Source organism: Vipera ursinii (genome assembly GCF_947247035.1).
Source record: "Vipera ursinii genome assembly, chromosome: 6".
In the NCBI taxonomy this organism is placed as follows: domain Eukaryota; kingdom Metazoa; phylum Chordata; class Lepidosauria; order Squamata; family Viperidae; genus Vipera; species Vipera ursinii.
Window position 1 is genome coordinate 2,599,431 of NC_139515.1, and position 16,774 is coordinate 2,616,204.

The 16,774-nt window shown below is 46.8% G+C and overlaps 1 protein-coding gene across 1 annotated transcript; it reads left to right on the forward strand.

Moving 5' to 3' along the window:
- Positions 1 to 885: 885 nt before the first annotated feature.
- Positions 886 to 12,165, forward strand: TIGAR (TP53 induced glycolysis regulatory phosphatase; the record flags this gene model as incomplete). The annotated part of the gene is made up of 6 exons (XM_083365912.1): positions 886 to 956; positions 2,549 to 2,586; positions 3,963 to 4,084; positions 5,492 to 5,569; positions 6,564 to 6,674; positions 8,035 to 12,165. 6 exons carry the CDS (start codon positions 886 to 888, stop codon positions 8,473 to 8,475), a joined length of 861 nt encoding a protein of 286 aa, XP_083222038.1. The 3' UTR covers positions 8,476 to 12,165.
- Positions 12,166 to 16,774: the final 4,609 nt, after the last annotated feature.

Below are 16,774 nucleotides of genomic sequence, written 5' to 3' on the forward strand. Positions count from 1 at the left end.
GCCTATTTCTTCCATTCCTTTCCTCCATTCTTCCTCCTTCCACCTATTTTGTTTCCTTTCTTTACTTTCCTCCACTCTTCCTTCCTTTCACCAATTTCTTCATTCCTTTCTTCTTTCCTCCTTTCCACTTTTCCTTTCCTTCCTTCTGCCTATTTCTTCATTCCTTTCTTCCATTTCCTTTCCTTTCCTCCACTCTACTTCTTTCCTTCCACCAATTTCCTCCTTTCTTCCTTTCCACTCTTTTCCTTTCCTGCCATTCCATTCCTTTTTTTTCTATTTCTTCCTTGACTTGCCTCCACTCTTACCTCCTTCCTTCCACCAATTTCTTCCTTTCCTTCCTTCTGCCTATTTCTCCCTTCCTTCCTTTCTTCCTTTACTTTACTTTCCTCCATCCTCCCTTTCTTCCTTCCGCCAATTTCTTCCTTTCCTTCTTCCAGTTTCCTCCTTCCCTTCCTTGCTTCCTTCCGCCTATTTCAGGGGTCTTCAAACTCGACCCCCTTCATGGCTTGCGGACTTCAACTCCCAGAATTCCTCAGCCAGCTTGCCTGGCTGAGGAATTCTGGGAGTTGAAGTCCACAAGTCAATAAAAGGGCCACGTTTGAAGACCACCACCACCACCCCTCTGGCCTATTTCTTCTTCCCCTTTCCTTCCTTCCCTCCTTCTTTCGTCCCTTCCTCCCACCCACCCCTCTATTTCTTCCCTTCCCCTCCTCTCTCCTCCCCAGCCGGGCCCAAAATGAGGGAAGAGTTTCCCTCATAACGACACCCTCACCAACCCGCCCCGCCCCCCATCTCTATTCAATTCTCCTCCCCGCCGCGTCTTCTCGCGAGACTTCACCCCTTTCCCCGCCGCCATTGGCCCGGGCGCGGCGCGTCGCAGCCGGCATGACGTCATCGGCGCGGGCGGCACCGGCAGCCTCAAGCATGGCTGCCTTCGGCTTAACGGTTGTCCGGCAGTGAGTATCTTGCGCCGGAATGGAAGCCGGGAAGGGTCCCCCTGGGCGAGCCGCTGCCTGGGGCCTCGGAGGATGGGACCTCTTCCCTCTCCGTCCCCCTCCGGGGCTCTTCAGCCGGGCGCTGCGGGTGGCGCAGGGCGTCTTTTGCTCCCGGCGACCTGCCCCGAAGGCAGAGTTGCCCGGTTGTGTTGCCTTCCGTTGTTCTGGGGGCTCCATCCCGGGAGGCTTTCAAGAAGAGACTGGACTGGCCGTCGGTCAGCAATGGCGCAGGGTCTCCTGCTTGGGCTGGGCGGGAGGGTTGGGCTAGATGACCTCCCGGGTCCCTTCCAACTCTCTGATTCTGATTCTGACCCGGTCTCTCCTCCCCAAGCCCGCTCAAGAAGCCCGGAGTCCGGGGTGGACGTTTCCTCGGGGCTGATCCTCACAGAGGGTCGAGAGCGGGGGTCTTGAATCAGCTGGCCAGTTGGCCTAGTGGTTAAGGCAGGGGTCTTCAAACTTGACCCTTTTATGACTTGTCGGAGCCACCTTGTTCTTTCTGTATATAATGTCGGCCTTCCCTCTTAGACCCTTTTCTCGTTGATTGCTTTCGTTGCTGCTGGCAGGCCTTGGTGATTCCAGTCTTCCCCCTCGATCCCATAATACAGGGGGGTGTTCACACTTGGCCCTTTGATGACTTGTGGACTTCAACTTCAAGACGAAAGAGATGGTGTTAGACTTCCGGAGAAAAAAGGACGATCTGTCTCCAAGTTTAAAAAGGACGATCTGTCTCCAAGTTTAAAATGTTGGAGAGAGAAGCAGGGTCTTCATGCTTGTTTCTTAAGTGCTGCTGCTGGAAACAAGAATAGAATAGATCGGGGGTCTTCAAACGTGGCCCTTTTATGACTTGTGGACTTCAACTCCCAGAATTCCTCAGCCAACATGCACACTGGCTGAGGAATTCTGGGAGTTGAAGTCCACAAGTCATAAAAGGGCCACGTTTGAAGACCCCTGCTATAATACTTACTGATCATATATCATTGTCCCTAACCCAAATTATACAGAGCCATGCCAATCTTTCCAGCTAGGAAAAAGACTGGTTTTCCTTGCTTAATCTCTCACAATTCTGGTACATTTTAGTGACATGAGTCCCTGTGATCAAGTCAGAGCTGAGAAGTCATTGGTAGATTTCCTGGACTGAGGCCTGTGCCTCAAGAGAGGCAGGCAACATTTGCTACACAGGGAGCATCCCCACCAGCAGTGTTGGTGTTTGTGTGTGCGTAACGAAATTGTGTGTTTTGTCAGCCAGGAAAGTCTGGGCTGCCTCATCTGATTTATTATTTATTATTATTATTTATTTAGCATATGGCTGGTCACACACCTCATCTGAGTCAGTGCTGTAAGGGCTGGGTAACACTAAAGATTCCCGGCTAAGGAAGAGATTGGACAGCCATTTGTCTGGAATGGTATAGGCTTCCTGCCTGAGCAGGTGGTTGGACTAGATGACCTCCAAGATCCCTTCCAACTTTATTGTTGTTGTTGTTGTTATCTCAATCAGAATTGCTTTTTCTCCTGTTTCTAAGTTTCGGGTTTCTGTTTTCTTTTTTTCCTCACAGTGGAGAAACAAGATACAACAAAGAGAAGATAATGCAAGGTTTGTCTCTCCGGGTGGTTATTAAATCATGGGGCCCTTTATCTCTTTTATTTGGAAATTCAGTACTGATTTTTGCCCAGGTACTGGACAAAGGTACTATTATGTATATCTGAGAAACAACCTAAAAAAAGCACTTTGCTGCTTGCACAATGTGAAGGGGTGTGCGTGCATCATGAAGGCTCCTGAATGTTCCAAGCCAAGTTATTCTCCAAAGCACCTGAAGGCAGGACAAGAAGCAACGGATGGAAACTAGGCAAGGAGAGAAGCAACCTAGAACTAAGGAGAAATTTCCTGACAGTGAGAACAATTAACCAGTGGAACAACCTGCCTCCAGAAGCTGTGAATGCTCCAACACTGGAAGTTTTTAAGAAGAGACTGGACAGCTGTTTGTCTGAATTGGTCTAGGGTTTCCTGCCTGAGCAGGGGGGTTGGACTAGATGACCACTGAGGTCCCTCCCAACATTATTATCATCATCATCTTCATCACCTTTTGTGACCTGACAAGCAAAGTCAAGGGAGGAAGTCAGATTCACTTAACAACTGGGCTACTCACTTAACAAGTCTAGCGACTCACTTAACAACAGTGGCCAGAAAAATTGTAAAATGGGGCAAAACTCAACTGTTTTACTTAACAGCCGAAACTTTGGGCTCCATTGTCGCAAGTCGAGGACCGCCTGTAGTTTCAAGATGGCTGTCCCTGGGGGGGGGCTGCAATGTTGTCAGAGGGGATCTGTGAAAGCTTGATGCAGATTGATGCTTTAAATCGGGCATCTACAAACTTGGCCCTTTGATGACTTGTGGACTTCAACTCCCAGAATTCCTCAGTCGGCCATTTTGATGAAACTGCAAGCTTGGATCCAGACCAGGGGTCTTCAAACTTGGCCCTTTTATGATTTGTGGACTTCAACTCCCAGAATTCCTCAGCCAGGCACGCTGGCTGAAGAATTCTGGGAGTTTTAAAGTCCACTAGTCATCAAAAGGCCGAGTTTGAAGACCCCTGATTTAACCTCTTTGTGATTCTACACTTGCAGCTTTGATGATTGTGAGTCTCTGCCTCCTGACCCCACGCTTGAAACAGGCCAGCACAGAGCCTGTTTATCTTCTTCCATGCTGTTTCTTGAGCCAGCGACCTAGATGGCCCTTCACAAGATGGTGTAACTAAACAAGATGTTTTTAAGTTAGGATCACATAAGGCAAAAGAAAGGAACATGCCTTTAGCTACATCTGTTGACTTCTTCTAGAGATGGCTGACCTTTTTCAGAAGGGCCTGCCTTTTGTAACTTAATGCTTGTCCCTGATCTCTGGAGAGGATCAACCGATGGCTCAAACATGTTTGTTCTAACCGTCAGATGCATTCCCAGTGTGGCTCTTTGCAGGTCAGGGTGTGGACGAGCCTCTGTCAGACACTGGATTCAAGCAAGCCAACGCAGCTGGGATGTATCTCCGTCATATTAGATTTACTCATGTCTTCACCAGTGACCTGCTTCGGGCAAAGCAGGCAAGTATATTGTGGGTGAAATTGTGCACGGACAAATACTTAAGACTTTTTGGAAGACAAATTTAATAAAAGACAGTCACTTGTCTGAAATGGTATAGGTTTTCCTGCTTGAGCAGGGGGCTGGACTAGAAAGCCTCATAGGTCCCTTCCAGCTCCTATTCTATTCTATTCTATTCTATTCTATTCTATTCTATTCTATTCATTTCTATTCTATTCTATTTGTTTCTATTCTATTCTATTCTATTTTCTATTCTATCCTATCCTATCCTATCCTATTCTGTTCTTTATTCCTATTCCTATCCTATCCTATCCTTATTCTATTCTATTCTATTCTATTCTATTCTATTCTATTCTATTCTATTCCTTATTTCCTATTCTCCTGTTCTGTTCTATTTTATTCTATTCCTTATTATTTCCTATTCTCTGTTGTGTTCAATTCTATTCTATTCCTTATTATTTCCTATTCTCTATTCTGTTCTACTCTACTCTAAAAGGTCAAGGTAAAGTTTCCCCTGCACGTGTGTGCTAGTCGTTTCTGACTCTAGAGGCCGGTGCTCATCTCCGTTTCAAAGCCGAAGAGCCAGCGCTTGTCCGAGGACGTCTCCGTGGTCATGTGGCCGGCATGACTAGACGCCAAAGGCGCACGGAACGCTGTTACCTTCCCACCGGAGTGGTCCCTATTTTTCTACTTGCATTTTTACGTGCTTTCGAACTGCTAGGTTGGCAGAAGCTGGGACGAGTAACACTGTTAACTCTACTATATTACATTATATTATATTATATTATATTCCTTATTATTTCCTATTATCTGTTCTGTTCATTATTTCCTATTCTCTGTTCTATTCTATTCCTTATTATTTCCTATTTTCTGTTCTGTTCTACTCTGTTCTATTATTATTTCCTATTCTCTATTCTAGCCATATTTTCTATTCTATTCAGTAATAATTCTAGGAGTTTGTTTTCTCAATTCATTTTTTTTGTGGGATAATGCTATAAAATCATAACCTTTACAATGATTAGTGAATCGAGTGACAATACAGTCTGAAAATTGCATTCTAATATAGTGAAAAATATATATGACATAACAAGGTGGACCCTTTAGACACTGAAATGGCCCTGCCTTGATGCTGGTGTCAGTATTTCTGGAAAAAGAAAGCTCCAGAAGAATGGGTGTGTGTGTGGGGGGGTCTTGCTGCTACATTTCTCATGTCTGCTAAGTGGTCTGTGTATTCTTTTTCCGGTTGTCCACAGTTCTTTCTTGTATTTCCGTTTTGTGTTCTTTTTTTTAATTTGTAAACCGCCCAGAGTTATTCAGGGATCAGCCTCTAAATCTGGAAATGGATTTTTTTTAAAAAAAAAATAAAAATAAAACAATAATCTTTTCCAACATTCATTTTAACATTTCAGACCACAGCCTCCATTCTTAGAAATAGCCAGCACTGCAAAGAGATTCCTGTAAAATGCGATCCCCGCCTTCGAGAACGGGTGAGTATTTCCTTGCCCCTAGATTAGAAGATCAATACCAGGTTTCATGGCTGCATCGTCACAATAAGAGCTGAGTAGAATGGGGTTAGGGTTAAGGCCAGACCTCTCTGCTTCCGTTGGCTGCCTTGGTTTGCAAATTGCAGTTCTGTACATGTGCAGGGACCACCGTTAGGAGGACGGGCAGCTGTTCCTCTTCCAAAAAAGGGGCCTCAGCCAATCTAATCCAAGGAAACAGTCCTTGTCGAGAATGGAATGGAATAGAGAATGGAATAGAATAGAATAAAATAGAACAGAACACAATTAGAACAGAGTAAACAGAAATAGAATAGAATAGAATAGAATAGAATAGAATAGAATAGAATAGAATAGAATAGAATAGAATAGAATAGAATAGAGAATGGAATAATAGAATAGAACAGAATAGAAGCTGAAAGGGACCTTGGAGGTCTTCTAGTCCAGCTCCCTGTTCAAGCAGGAGAAACTATACCGTCTCAGACAAGTGACTGTCTAGCCCAGGGGTAGGCAACCTCGGCTCTTTTATGACTCATGGACTTCAACTCCCAGAATTCCTGAGCCAGCCATGCTGAGGGAAAAGGGAGAGGTTTTCAAGCTGAGCCATGCTGACTCAGGAATTCTGGGAGTTGAAGTCCATGAGTCAGAAAAGAGCCGAGGTTGCCTACCCCTGGGCTAGCCTCTTCTTTAAAATCTCCAGTGATGGGGCGCCCACGATTTCAGGAGGCAAGTTTAACGTCCTGGGATTGCAAGAAGGCAAGCTCTGATCAGACGTGAGAATGGTGGGTGAACCTGAGGTGAGACAGAGGACAAGCAGTTCCTTTGTGGACTCGGGAGCTGCCTCAGAAAGCTGCTTTGCTTCCTTCCTTCTCCAAAGGAGAAGGGAAGTGTGTCTGCCACGGGCCGCCCTTCAGCATAGGGATACTAGCGCTGCATCGTGGCCACCATCATCGCTACATCATTCTCTCTCCTGTCTTGACAGAAATACGGAGTGGCAGAAGGAAGGCCTCTCGGCGATCTTAAGGCCATGGCCAAGGAAGCCGGGGAGCCATATCTGTCTTTTACCCCTCCCGGAGGAGAAACCCTGGATGAAGTAAGGATTCTGTTGGGGTTTGTGGCCCGTTGGGAATCTTTATGCACTTGTGAATGGCTGAGATGGCTAACTCGTAGCTGGCTGACCGGCCGTACTCAGCGTGGGGTGCTCAATGGAACCGCATCTACACGGAGGGAAGTGTGTAGTGGGGTGCCCCAGGGCTCCGTTCTGGGCCCAGTGCTCTTCAACATCTTCATCAACGATTTGGACGAGGGGATAGATGGGGAACTCATCAAATTTGCAGACGACACCAAGCTGGCAGGAATAGTCAATACTCCAGAAGATAGGCTTAAGATACAGAAGGATCTGGACAGACTCGAACACTGGGCACTATCTAACAAAATGAAATTCAATGGTGAAAAAAGTAAGGTTCTACACTTAGGCAGGAAAACTCAAATGCACAGGTATAGCATAGGTGGTACCTTGCTCAATAGTAGCAACTGTGAGAGGGATTGTCCTAGTGGACAATCACTTCCCAAGGACCTGGGATAGGCAGATGTGGATGTTTGATGGTGTTACAGATCTCGTCGCAGGATGGAAGCAGTTCCTAGTAAGGCCGCCTTTTGCAATTGACTGATGGCGAATATGTCAATGCCGATGATGGTGTCCAAGTGGTGCTCCAGTTGTTTTGGGATTATTATTATTATTCATGAAACTCAATCAACTGAACTTTCAATTTGACTGCCACTAATGGTTGACACGGGTTGTTGTTATTATTATCATCATCATCATCATGGTTATTGTTATTACTATTAAAGGTAAAGGTTCCCCCGCACATGCGTGCTAGTCGTTTCCGACTCTAGGGGCCGGTGCTCATCTCTGTTTCAAAGCCGAAGAGCCAGCGCTTGTCCGAGGACGTCTTCGTGGTCATGTGGCCGGCATGACTAGACGCCAAAGGCGCACGGAGCGCTGTTACCTTCCCACCGCAGCGGTCCCTATTTTTCTACTTGCATTTTTTACGTGCTTTCGAACTGCTAGGTTGGCAGAAGCTGGGACGAGTAACAGGCGCTCACTCTGCTACGCGGCACTCGGGATTCGACCCGCCAAACTGCCGACCTTCTGATTGACAAGCTCAGCGTCCTAACCCGCTGAGCCACCGCGTCCCTTGATGTTATTACTATTACAATTACTATTTATTGATGAATATGAACCAGGGCCTTGGAACATCCAGGTTTCATTTCTGCCAAGGTGGAAAATGGAGACCTGAAGCCAAAATTTGTTGGAAGTTCAGATGTGCAACTCAGAAACAGAGAGAATCTGAGCAGGCACTTCAGGGGTCAGTCACCTTAATTTAAAAAAAAAATCACCTATCCTGCAAATAACTTTGCAATGCTTCCGTTCCGGCTTCTGTTCCCTTTAGGTAAAAGCCCGCGTCAAGGATTTTTTCGAAGACATTTGCCATCTGGTTGCCCGGGAGGCCTGCCCAGAAAACCAGCGTCCCCCAAGGGCAGAATTCAACGCAGGAACGGCGGAAGGAACTTCCACCCCTTCGTTGGCGAACCAGCAGGGTGGCCTTGCCCGTGAGGCTAACTCCGAAGGAGCCGCCGGAGGTCTGGCAGCCAACCTCCTGGTTGTGAGTCATGGGGCCTACATGAGGAACTGGGTGGGCTACTTGGTCTCAGACCTGCGGTGCACTTTGCCAGCCGCGTTGACCAAGGCCGAATTGTCTTTGCTGACGCCCAATACCGGGATGAGCCGCTTCCTGGTAAAACTGGAAATGAGAGAGGACGGCCTTCGGCCGAAAATCCACTGCCTCTTTCTCAACCGAAGTGACCACTTGCAGGCCCTGAGTGACAGCTGAGAGCGTGCAGCTGGAAAACTCAAGGCAGGCAGAAATTGCATGTTCCCCCTGCGGCCTCGCAATCATCTTTTCAGTCGTGCTTGAAAACCTAGCACAAGGGCTCTTCAGGCTGGGCCCTTTCATGACCCGTGGAGTTCAACTCCCAGAATTCCTCAGCCAGCATGCTTGGCTGAGGAATTCTGGGAGCGGTCTTCAAACCTGGCCCTTTTAGGACTCGTGGACTTCAACTCCCAGAATTCCTCAGCCAGCATGCCTGGCTGAGGAATTCTGGGAGGGGTCTTCAAACTTGGAATTTATGACTTGCGGACTTCAACTCCCAGAATTCCTAAGCCAGTGTGCCTGGCTGAGGAATTCTGGGAGGGGTCTTCAAACTTAGAATTTATGACTCATGGACTTCAACTCCCAGAATTCCTAAGCCAGCGTGCCCGGCTGAGGAATTCTGAGTGGGGTCTTCAAACTTGGCCCTTTTATGACTCGTGGACTTCAACTCCCAGAATTCCTCAGCCAGCGTGCCACGCTGGCTGAGGAATTCTGGGAGTTGAAGTCCACGAGTCATGAAAGGGCCAAGTTTGAAGAAGCCCTGACCTAGCACGTTGGAAAGAGTTTTCTGCTAAGGAATTTAAAGCTTCATTTGGCTTCTGCCTTTCTTTGCCCATTCGCTCTCCTTGGAGGGGAAGAAAAGAAATGTTGGGGGGGGGAAGGAGAAGGAAGCAGGATTGGCTGGCGGGAAAAGGTTCCATTCTGGAGAAGCTTCTGGAACCAACCGCTCTTCTAAACGCTCTCCTGGAGCCAATTAAGGAAAGGGCAGAATTTGAACACCGCGAAATAAATTAACAGGCGATCTTGAGCTTAGCGTTCCCCTACCTTTTCCGGCTGGGTGGTCCGGCAGCAGCAATGGGGGAGAGGGGATGGATTCAGGTGTGCGCGGGCCACTTTCACAAAGGCAGCTGTGTGCAAAACCATCCCCCCCTTCGCTACCCACCCACCCACCATCTCCGCTGGTCCGGAAAAGGTTAGGGTTTTTACAAATGCATGCACACACATGCATTTGCCCACCGCTTCGGTGGCCCGCTTCCATAGGGGCCACGGTGGGGGTGGGGTGGGGTTGGGGACCCCCTTTTTTTAGGCAATTTAATCAGGATCGGACCCTGAGCCAGAGCGTAACCCAGCTTGCCTTTTTTTTAAGAGCAGGCCTCTAAAAGGGTAAAACTGGATCTCTGCGCGACGGAACATGGCGTGGGACGATCCCCACGGCAGAAAGCTTTGACGGAGCAGCTTCGCCTAAGAGAGCGAAAGGAAAGAAAATAAATCCTTATCCTTTGTTTCCATCCTTTTAAATAGCTTGGGTAACTTAGAACTCTTTCGTGACGGTTTTTAATAAAAAAATAAAAGAGACGAAAGCAGGCTGAGAAAAGCCGCTGAGCCAGTCCGACTTTGCTTGAGGAGGCCCACTGATGTGCTAAGACGGGGGGGGCTGGCTTTCCCACTTGGCCCCTTTGTGACTCGTGGACTTCTGGCTGGGGAATTCTGGGAGCTTGAAGTCCACGAGTCATAAAAGGGCCAAGTCGGAAGACCCCTGTCCCTAAGAGGACTCAAGTTTGCTTTAGCAGAAATTGCACAAGGGTGGAATTTACCCTATTCTCATTGCAAGGCATTATCCGTGAATAACAGTGCAGTATATGTCTCTCTTTGTGTGTGTGTGTGTGTGTGTGTGTGTGTGTGTGTGTGTGTGTGTGTGTGTGATTGTGATTTTTCTTTCCCCCCCCCAAAAAAAAGAATCCTATACAGCCGAACCACACTCTTAAGTTGTAAGCAGGATATGAAGTTGTTAATTTTTGACAACCTACTTCCAAAACCATCAGAGAATTGAGGGATTAACGCTGGTGCTTCAACCCACTCCTCTGTAGTCGTTACTGAGAAAACGATTGTGCACTCGGGTGGGGTTTTTTTTTTTGGGGGGGGAGGTTTGGTCACCTTGTGTTGGCCAGTAAAGCTATTGCTGTAATGTGAATTATTCTGATACGGTCCAATACTCGCGGGCATTAGACTTCAACCGTGACGATTCTGTTGTGAGACCCAGTCCCTTATTCTTGGGAGATGAGATAACGCGTTTCTCTGTAACGTGGAGACCAAGCGCACGAGTCTTTTATGTTGCAAGCTGACACTCGGAAATTGGTTTCTGGCTTTGTGAAGGCTTAGATGTTCTGTCACCCACATGCCAAAGACGAAGAAGATGTAACACGGGGGTCTGCAAACTTGGCCCTTTTATGACACGTGGAGTTTAACTCCCAGGATTACTCAGCCAGCGTGCCCGGCTGAGGAATTCTGGGAGAGATCTTCAAACTCGGCCCTTTTATGACTCCTGGACTTCAACTCCCAGAATTCCTCAGCCAGCGTGCCCGGCTGAGGAATTCTGGAAGAGATCTTCAAACTCGGTCCTTTTATGACTCCTGGACTTCAACTCCCAGAATTCCTCAGCCAGCGTGCCTGGCTGAGGAATTCTGGGAGAGATCTTCAAACTCGGCCCTTTTATGACTCCTGGACTTCAACTCCCAGAATTCCTCAGCCAGCGTGCCCGGCTGAGGAATTCTGGGAGGGGTCTTCAAATTCGGCCCTTTTATGACTCCTGGACTTCAACTCCCAGAATTCCTCAGCCAGCGTGCCCGGCTGAGGAATTCTGGGAGGGGTCTTCAAACTCGGCCCTTTTATGACTGGTGGACTTCAACTCTCAGACTTCAACTTGTGGGAGTTGGAGCCCACGAGTCATAAAAGGGCCAAGTTTGAAGACCCCCGATGTAACACTTCGCCAAGTCATATTTGTAGAAAATGCAATTAGATCAATCAAGCTCTTTTTCTCCACCTCCTTTCCTGCGATGGCATTAAAAGAGTCAATGGCCTCACCTGTTTGGGCCAAGGGTCCTGGAATTAATTTAATTTAATTTCATTTTATTAAATTTATATACCGCCCTTTCCCGAAGGACTCAGGGCGGTTTACAGGGTATTTAAAATCAAACAGTACAAAATACAAAAGTTATGTAGGAATGTGTCAGAAGGAGCATCAAACATTGACTTTCAACTCCTAGATAGAAAATATATACCTCCAAATATCCTTGCCTTGCCTGCGCTGTGGACTCTGAATTTCAGATATGCAAAATCAGAGGTCTTGTTTTTCCTGTATGTGTATTTAAGAGGCATAATTTTTTTTTTCAGTCAGTTGGTTGTTCTTTGTGTTTGTTTGACCTCAAGCCCGTCATGCAAGCCTACGATTTCCTTTGTTTAAATTATCGACTGCTCTGCATTTCCTTTTAACGTATGCAAAACACCTGCCTCATTTACTGAGCCTTCAGATAATTGTTTTTGTTCTTCGTTCTAATAATGTTACTTTCGAGATCATTAAAATATACCTTTTTGAGTGAGCCACAAAAGATTTTTTTATTCTATTTTTTTTTTGTAAACTGCCCACCCCCCTCAAAAAAAAAACCTCTGGCGACATTAATGAGAGATGGAGGATGGCAGAGCGTCACAGTAGGCTAGGGTTGTGGTTAATTAAAAGGAGAGCATTGCAGTGAATTAAAACAGGAATGTTTAATAAAGGTGAAACGTTTATTTTGTCTTTGTCGAGAGACAGAACTGAGGGGCAGAATAACAAACAAATACTCATAAATAATTCAAATGAATAAATATGGGAAATAAAAAAAAATACATTGCCTTCTCGTTATCTGCAACTCTGTTCCCCTCCAACTGATTGTTAATAACTCATTTTACAATTTTTTTTTTTGCCGTAACAAATCACTGTAAAGCGATTCATATGATTGTTAGGTAAATCCTCCATTGGGTTTGCTTGACCTGGATTTGAACCCCAGCCCGGAGGGATGGATGCCGGCTAATGCTTTAACAGACCACAAAGCTGCTTTATGGAGCATCCTAACTCCATTCTCCTGGAACTGGACGCATATCTCCCTGTTCCGCTCCATCTGGTTGTTGATAACCCATGCCAAGAAACCAGGATTTGACATTTCCTGCGCAAAGCCTACCTTTGGCCAACAGGTTGATAGGATGGGTCAATGTGCTGAATCCAGCTAAGGTTAGTCCTGAGGGAATCCTGCCAAGATCCAAAGGAAGATCCTAGCTGAATTGGACCCCTTATACTCGTTTGTGGATATTGTGAGATAATTGGGTCATGTCACATGCTGTTTTGGAATAGGGCTGTGTCAAGGTTATGATTTAATAGCTAACCAGCTTATGTAAAGTAAGATGTAACGGTGGGAATGACTCAGCAGGGTCTGTGTCTCTTTAAGAGCCAGCAGGGTCTGTGTCTCTTTAAGAGCCAGCAGGGTTTGTGTCTCTTTAAGAGCAAGCTGGGTCTGTGTCTACAAAACCAAGCCTTCCTTAACTCTTCCTAGGCTGACCAGGTAATTATACGTGGGGGACCGGTAAGCATCGTAGTCGTTTTCAAGTATCGTGTGTTTAAAAATGCCGTCCTCGTTGCCGGAGAAACGCTAAAGAAAAGAGAAACACAAACGAAACAAGGCAGCCAGGCTCCAGGTTTCTCATTTCAGATTAGCAAGGACTGGTGTCGGGACCAGGAAGAGGAATGCCCAGCTATCACCCCTTATTCTGAACAATTCATCTGAAGAAAAGGGGGGGGGAATGGAATTTAGCTTCCTTTGACGATTCGGGAGAAAGTCCGATTCCCGTACGTCGTCCTCGGGTTCAGGAATTCCATTTAGGGCTAGGAAACTTTCTACTGAGCGTAACCCCGCTGGGGTCTTGGTCTTCGGGCCTGGTCAAGCAGGGGTGGAGCTCCCCTTCGGGAGCGGCATCGGGCATCTTTCCAGCCAAGATGCCCCCGCACAGGTTGTCCTCATTCCTGGGCTCCTCATCCTCAGGCTCCGCTTGCTGAGGCCTTGGCGCGCTGAACTGGACCAAGGGGATTTCGTTCCTTCTGGTTAAAAACTGAGAAAAAGGCGGTAGCTTCCTACGGGGGACCAAGGCTTCCTTAACACTCCCTAGGCTGACCAGGAAATTATGCCTGGGAGAGTGGTAAGCATCGTAGCCATTCTCAAGCATCGTGTGTTTAAAAATGCAGTCCTCGTGGCCGGAGGAACGCTGAAGGAAAGAGAGACAAACAAAAGAAGGCAAAGAAAGAGGTGAAAAACCAGCCCCCCCCTTTCCCGGCGAAGAATTAACTTAAGCACTGGATGTTTCCCAAATACTTGTTCTCTCGACCTCTTTCGGCTATTTGATTTCACGGTTCTTACCTCTCAGAAGAGTTTGGTTTGCAAGAGATGCACAGCCATCTCTAGCACACAGAGGATCGTTCAGCTTGGGACAGTCCACTTAGCGTCCGACGTTACGACGGTACTGCAAAAAAGTGACTTACGGCCATTTTTCACATCCCCATGGTCACGTGGTTTGCATTCGGATGCTTGCCAACCGGTTCGTATTTATGACAGTCGCAGCGTTCCCCCTCCCACCCCCCGCCGGGGGTCAGGTGCTCCCGTTTTGCATCCTTCTGACAAGCAAAGCCAAGGGGGAAACTGGCTTCCCTTAACAACCGTGGTACTGACTTCACAACTGCAGTGATTCCCTAAACAACGGTGGCGAGAGGGCGTAAAATGGGGCCGAAGTCACTTAACAAATTTCTCACATAAAAATACCTGTACTGAACTAATCTTTAAATAGCCTGGAGATTTGATAGAACCGGACAGATGTCTGCAATCCTGTAGAGACGGTAATTTTTTTTTTAAAAAAAAGGGGGGAGGAGGGAGGGGTTTAAGTCAGACTCAAGCACAGGATTGCTTCAAAATCTCATAACATATTATGAGTATGGATATGAATAAAATGAAATTAAAAGACGCTTGCTCCTGGGGAGGAAAGCCATGACAAATCTAGACAGTACACTAAAAAGCAGAGACATCACCCTGCCAACAAAAGTGCGTATAGTCAAGGCTATGGTCTTCCCAGTTGCAATGTATGGCTGTGAAAGTTGGACCATAAGAAAGGCTGAGCGCCAAAGAATTGAGGGCTTTGAACTCTGGTGCTGGAGAAGACTCCTGCGAGTCCCTTGGACTGCAAGGCGATCAACCCGGTCAGTCCTAGAGGAGATCAACCCTGACTGCTCTTTAGAAGGCCAGATCCTGAAGTGGAAACTCAAATCCTTTGGCCACCTAACGAGAAGGAAGGACTCACTGGAGAAGAGCCTCATGCTGGGAAAGATTGAGGGCAAGAGAAGAAGGGGACGACAGAGAAGGAGGTGGCTGGATGGAGTCACTGAAGCAGGAGGCGTGAGCTGAAAGGAATTCCAGAAGATGGTAGAGGACAGGAAGGCCTGGAGGAACGTTGTCCGTGGGGTCACGATGGGTTGGACATGACTTCACAGCTAACAACAACAAATGAATAGAATAGAATAGAATAGAATAGAATAGAATAGAATAGAATAGAATAGAATAGAATAGAATAGAATAGAGCTGGAAGGGACCTTGGAGGTCTTCTAGTCCAGCCCCCACTCAAGCAGGAGAACCTAGACCATCTCAGACAACTGACTGTCTAGCCTCTTCTTAAAAACCTCCAGCGATGGAGTGCCCACAATTTCTGGAAGCAAGCTGTTCCACTGGTTAATTGTCCTCACTGTTAGGCAGCTTCACCTATCATGTTCAGTTCGCTGTCAGTGGCCCAGTGGATCAGGCCCCTTCCATGTAGAAGAGCAGGCAGTGTTGGAGACGGTGGAATTTAGTGCATCATAAACTTAAGAGTCATTGCATTCCCACAAAGGTTGTCAATCCAATCCTCTTGAATCCCCCTTGACTCTTATCTGGGATCAATTTAGCACTGACCCGTTACTTGACTTCTGTGTAGCTGATTGGACAATACACTTTTTGAACTGCAACTTAACCTGCGGTCCTGATCCTAGGTGCCTGACCTCCAAGTTCTTCCTAGATGAATTACAACACGCTGTGGATGTTCTAGAACAGGGGTCCCCAACCCCGGTTTGTGGAGCGGGAGCAGGGCCGCGGCATGCCAGCAACCGGTCCGCACAAACCAGCAAAGCCCCATCCGCGGGATGCAGGCAGCACACAAAACCACACACACACCCCTCCAGTCCGCAGAAAAACCCCTCTCCATGGAACCGCTGGTCCCTGGTGCCCAAAAGGTTGGGGGTCCCCCAACCTAGAAGGAAGATGTGGGCGCCCCGGAGCTATGGAACCAGTTACCGGTTGAGCTCCGGACGGCGCCCGATCTTCGCTCCTTTCGCCGCGATCTGAAAACATACCTGTTCGAACAAGCTGGCCTGGCCTGAGGGGGGATTGGTGGGGTTTTTTATTTTCATTTTATTGGGGTTTTATTAATGTATTTATTGTTTTTATGGGCATGTATTTAATTACTTTTTAATTTTTGTAACTGTGTTTTATTCTTGCCCTGTACACCGCCCTGAGTCCTTCGGGAGAAGGGCGGTATAGAAATATTAATAAATTAAATTAAATTAAAACTTCACATCATGTTACGTCACCGGATCTCCAGACAAAGGAACAAACATTCCCTGGTCACAACTGCCAGGACTTGAGCATAGTATAATTGTGTGCTTCCCCTTCGTAGGCAAAAAAAAAAAACACCAATTTTAATTCTCACAGCCCAGCTCCTTCATGGCTTGGCTGCGCTAAGAATGAAGTCAAATGATCCCAAATGAATTTTGGGACTCACCAGTCCAAAGAGATTTCCATTCGTGTCCATACAAAGGAGGAGTCCACTCCTAGCACCAGTGATCATTACATAGCCTGGCCGCACGGTTTTGATCACCAAAGCACCTGAAAGCAGAGGGCTTAAATATGTGGAGGACTCTTCCTACATCTCTTATGCCAGAAAGGGCAAAACTCAAATACCGGAATACTGTTATTTGGTTCCTCCCAGGCCTTCCCAAATTCTGGCCATTCGTAGCAAAGCATTTGCCACAATCTCAGTCAAAAGGAGAAACCACCTTTCTAACTCTTTAAGAAATTCCATTCCATTCCATATTCTATTCCATGCCATGCCATGAAATGCCATTCCATATTTTCTCCTCTTCTCTTCTCTTCTCTTCTCTTCTCTTCTCTTCTCTTCTCTTCTCTTCTCTTCTCTTTTCTTAATTTCTACTCTGCCCTACCCTACCCTACCCTTCCCTATTCTATTCTATTCTATTCTATTCTATTCTATTCTATTCTATTCTATTCTATTCTATTCTACTCTACTCTACTCTACTCTACTCTACTCTACTCTACTCTACTCTACTCTACTCTACACCACTCTACTCTACCCTACCCTA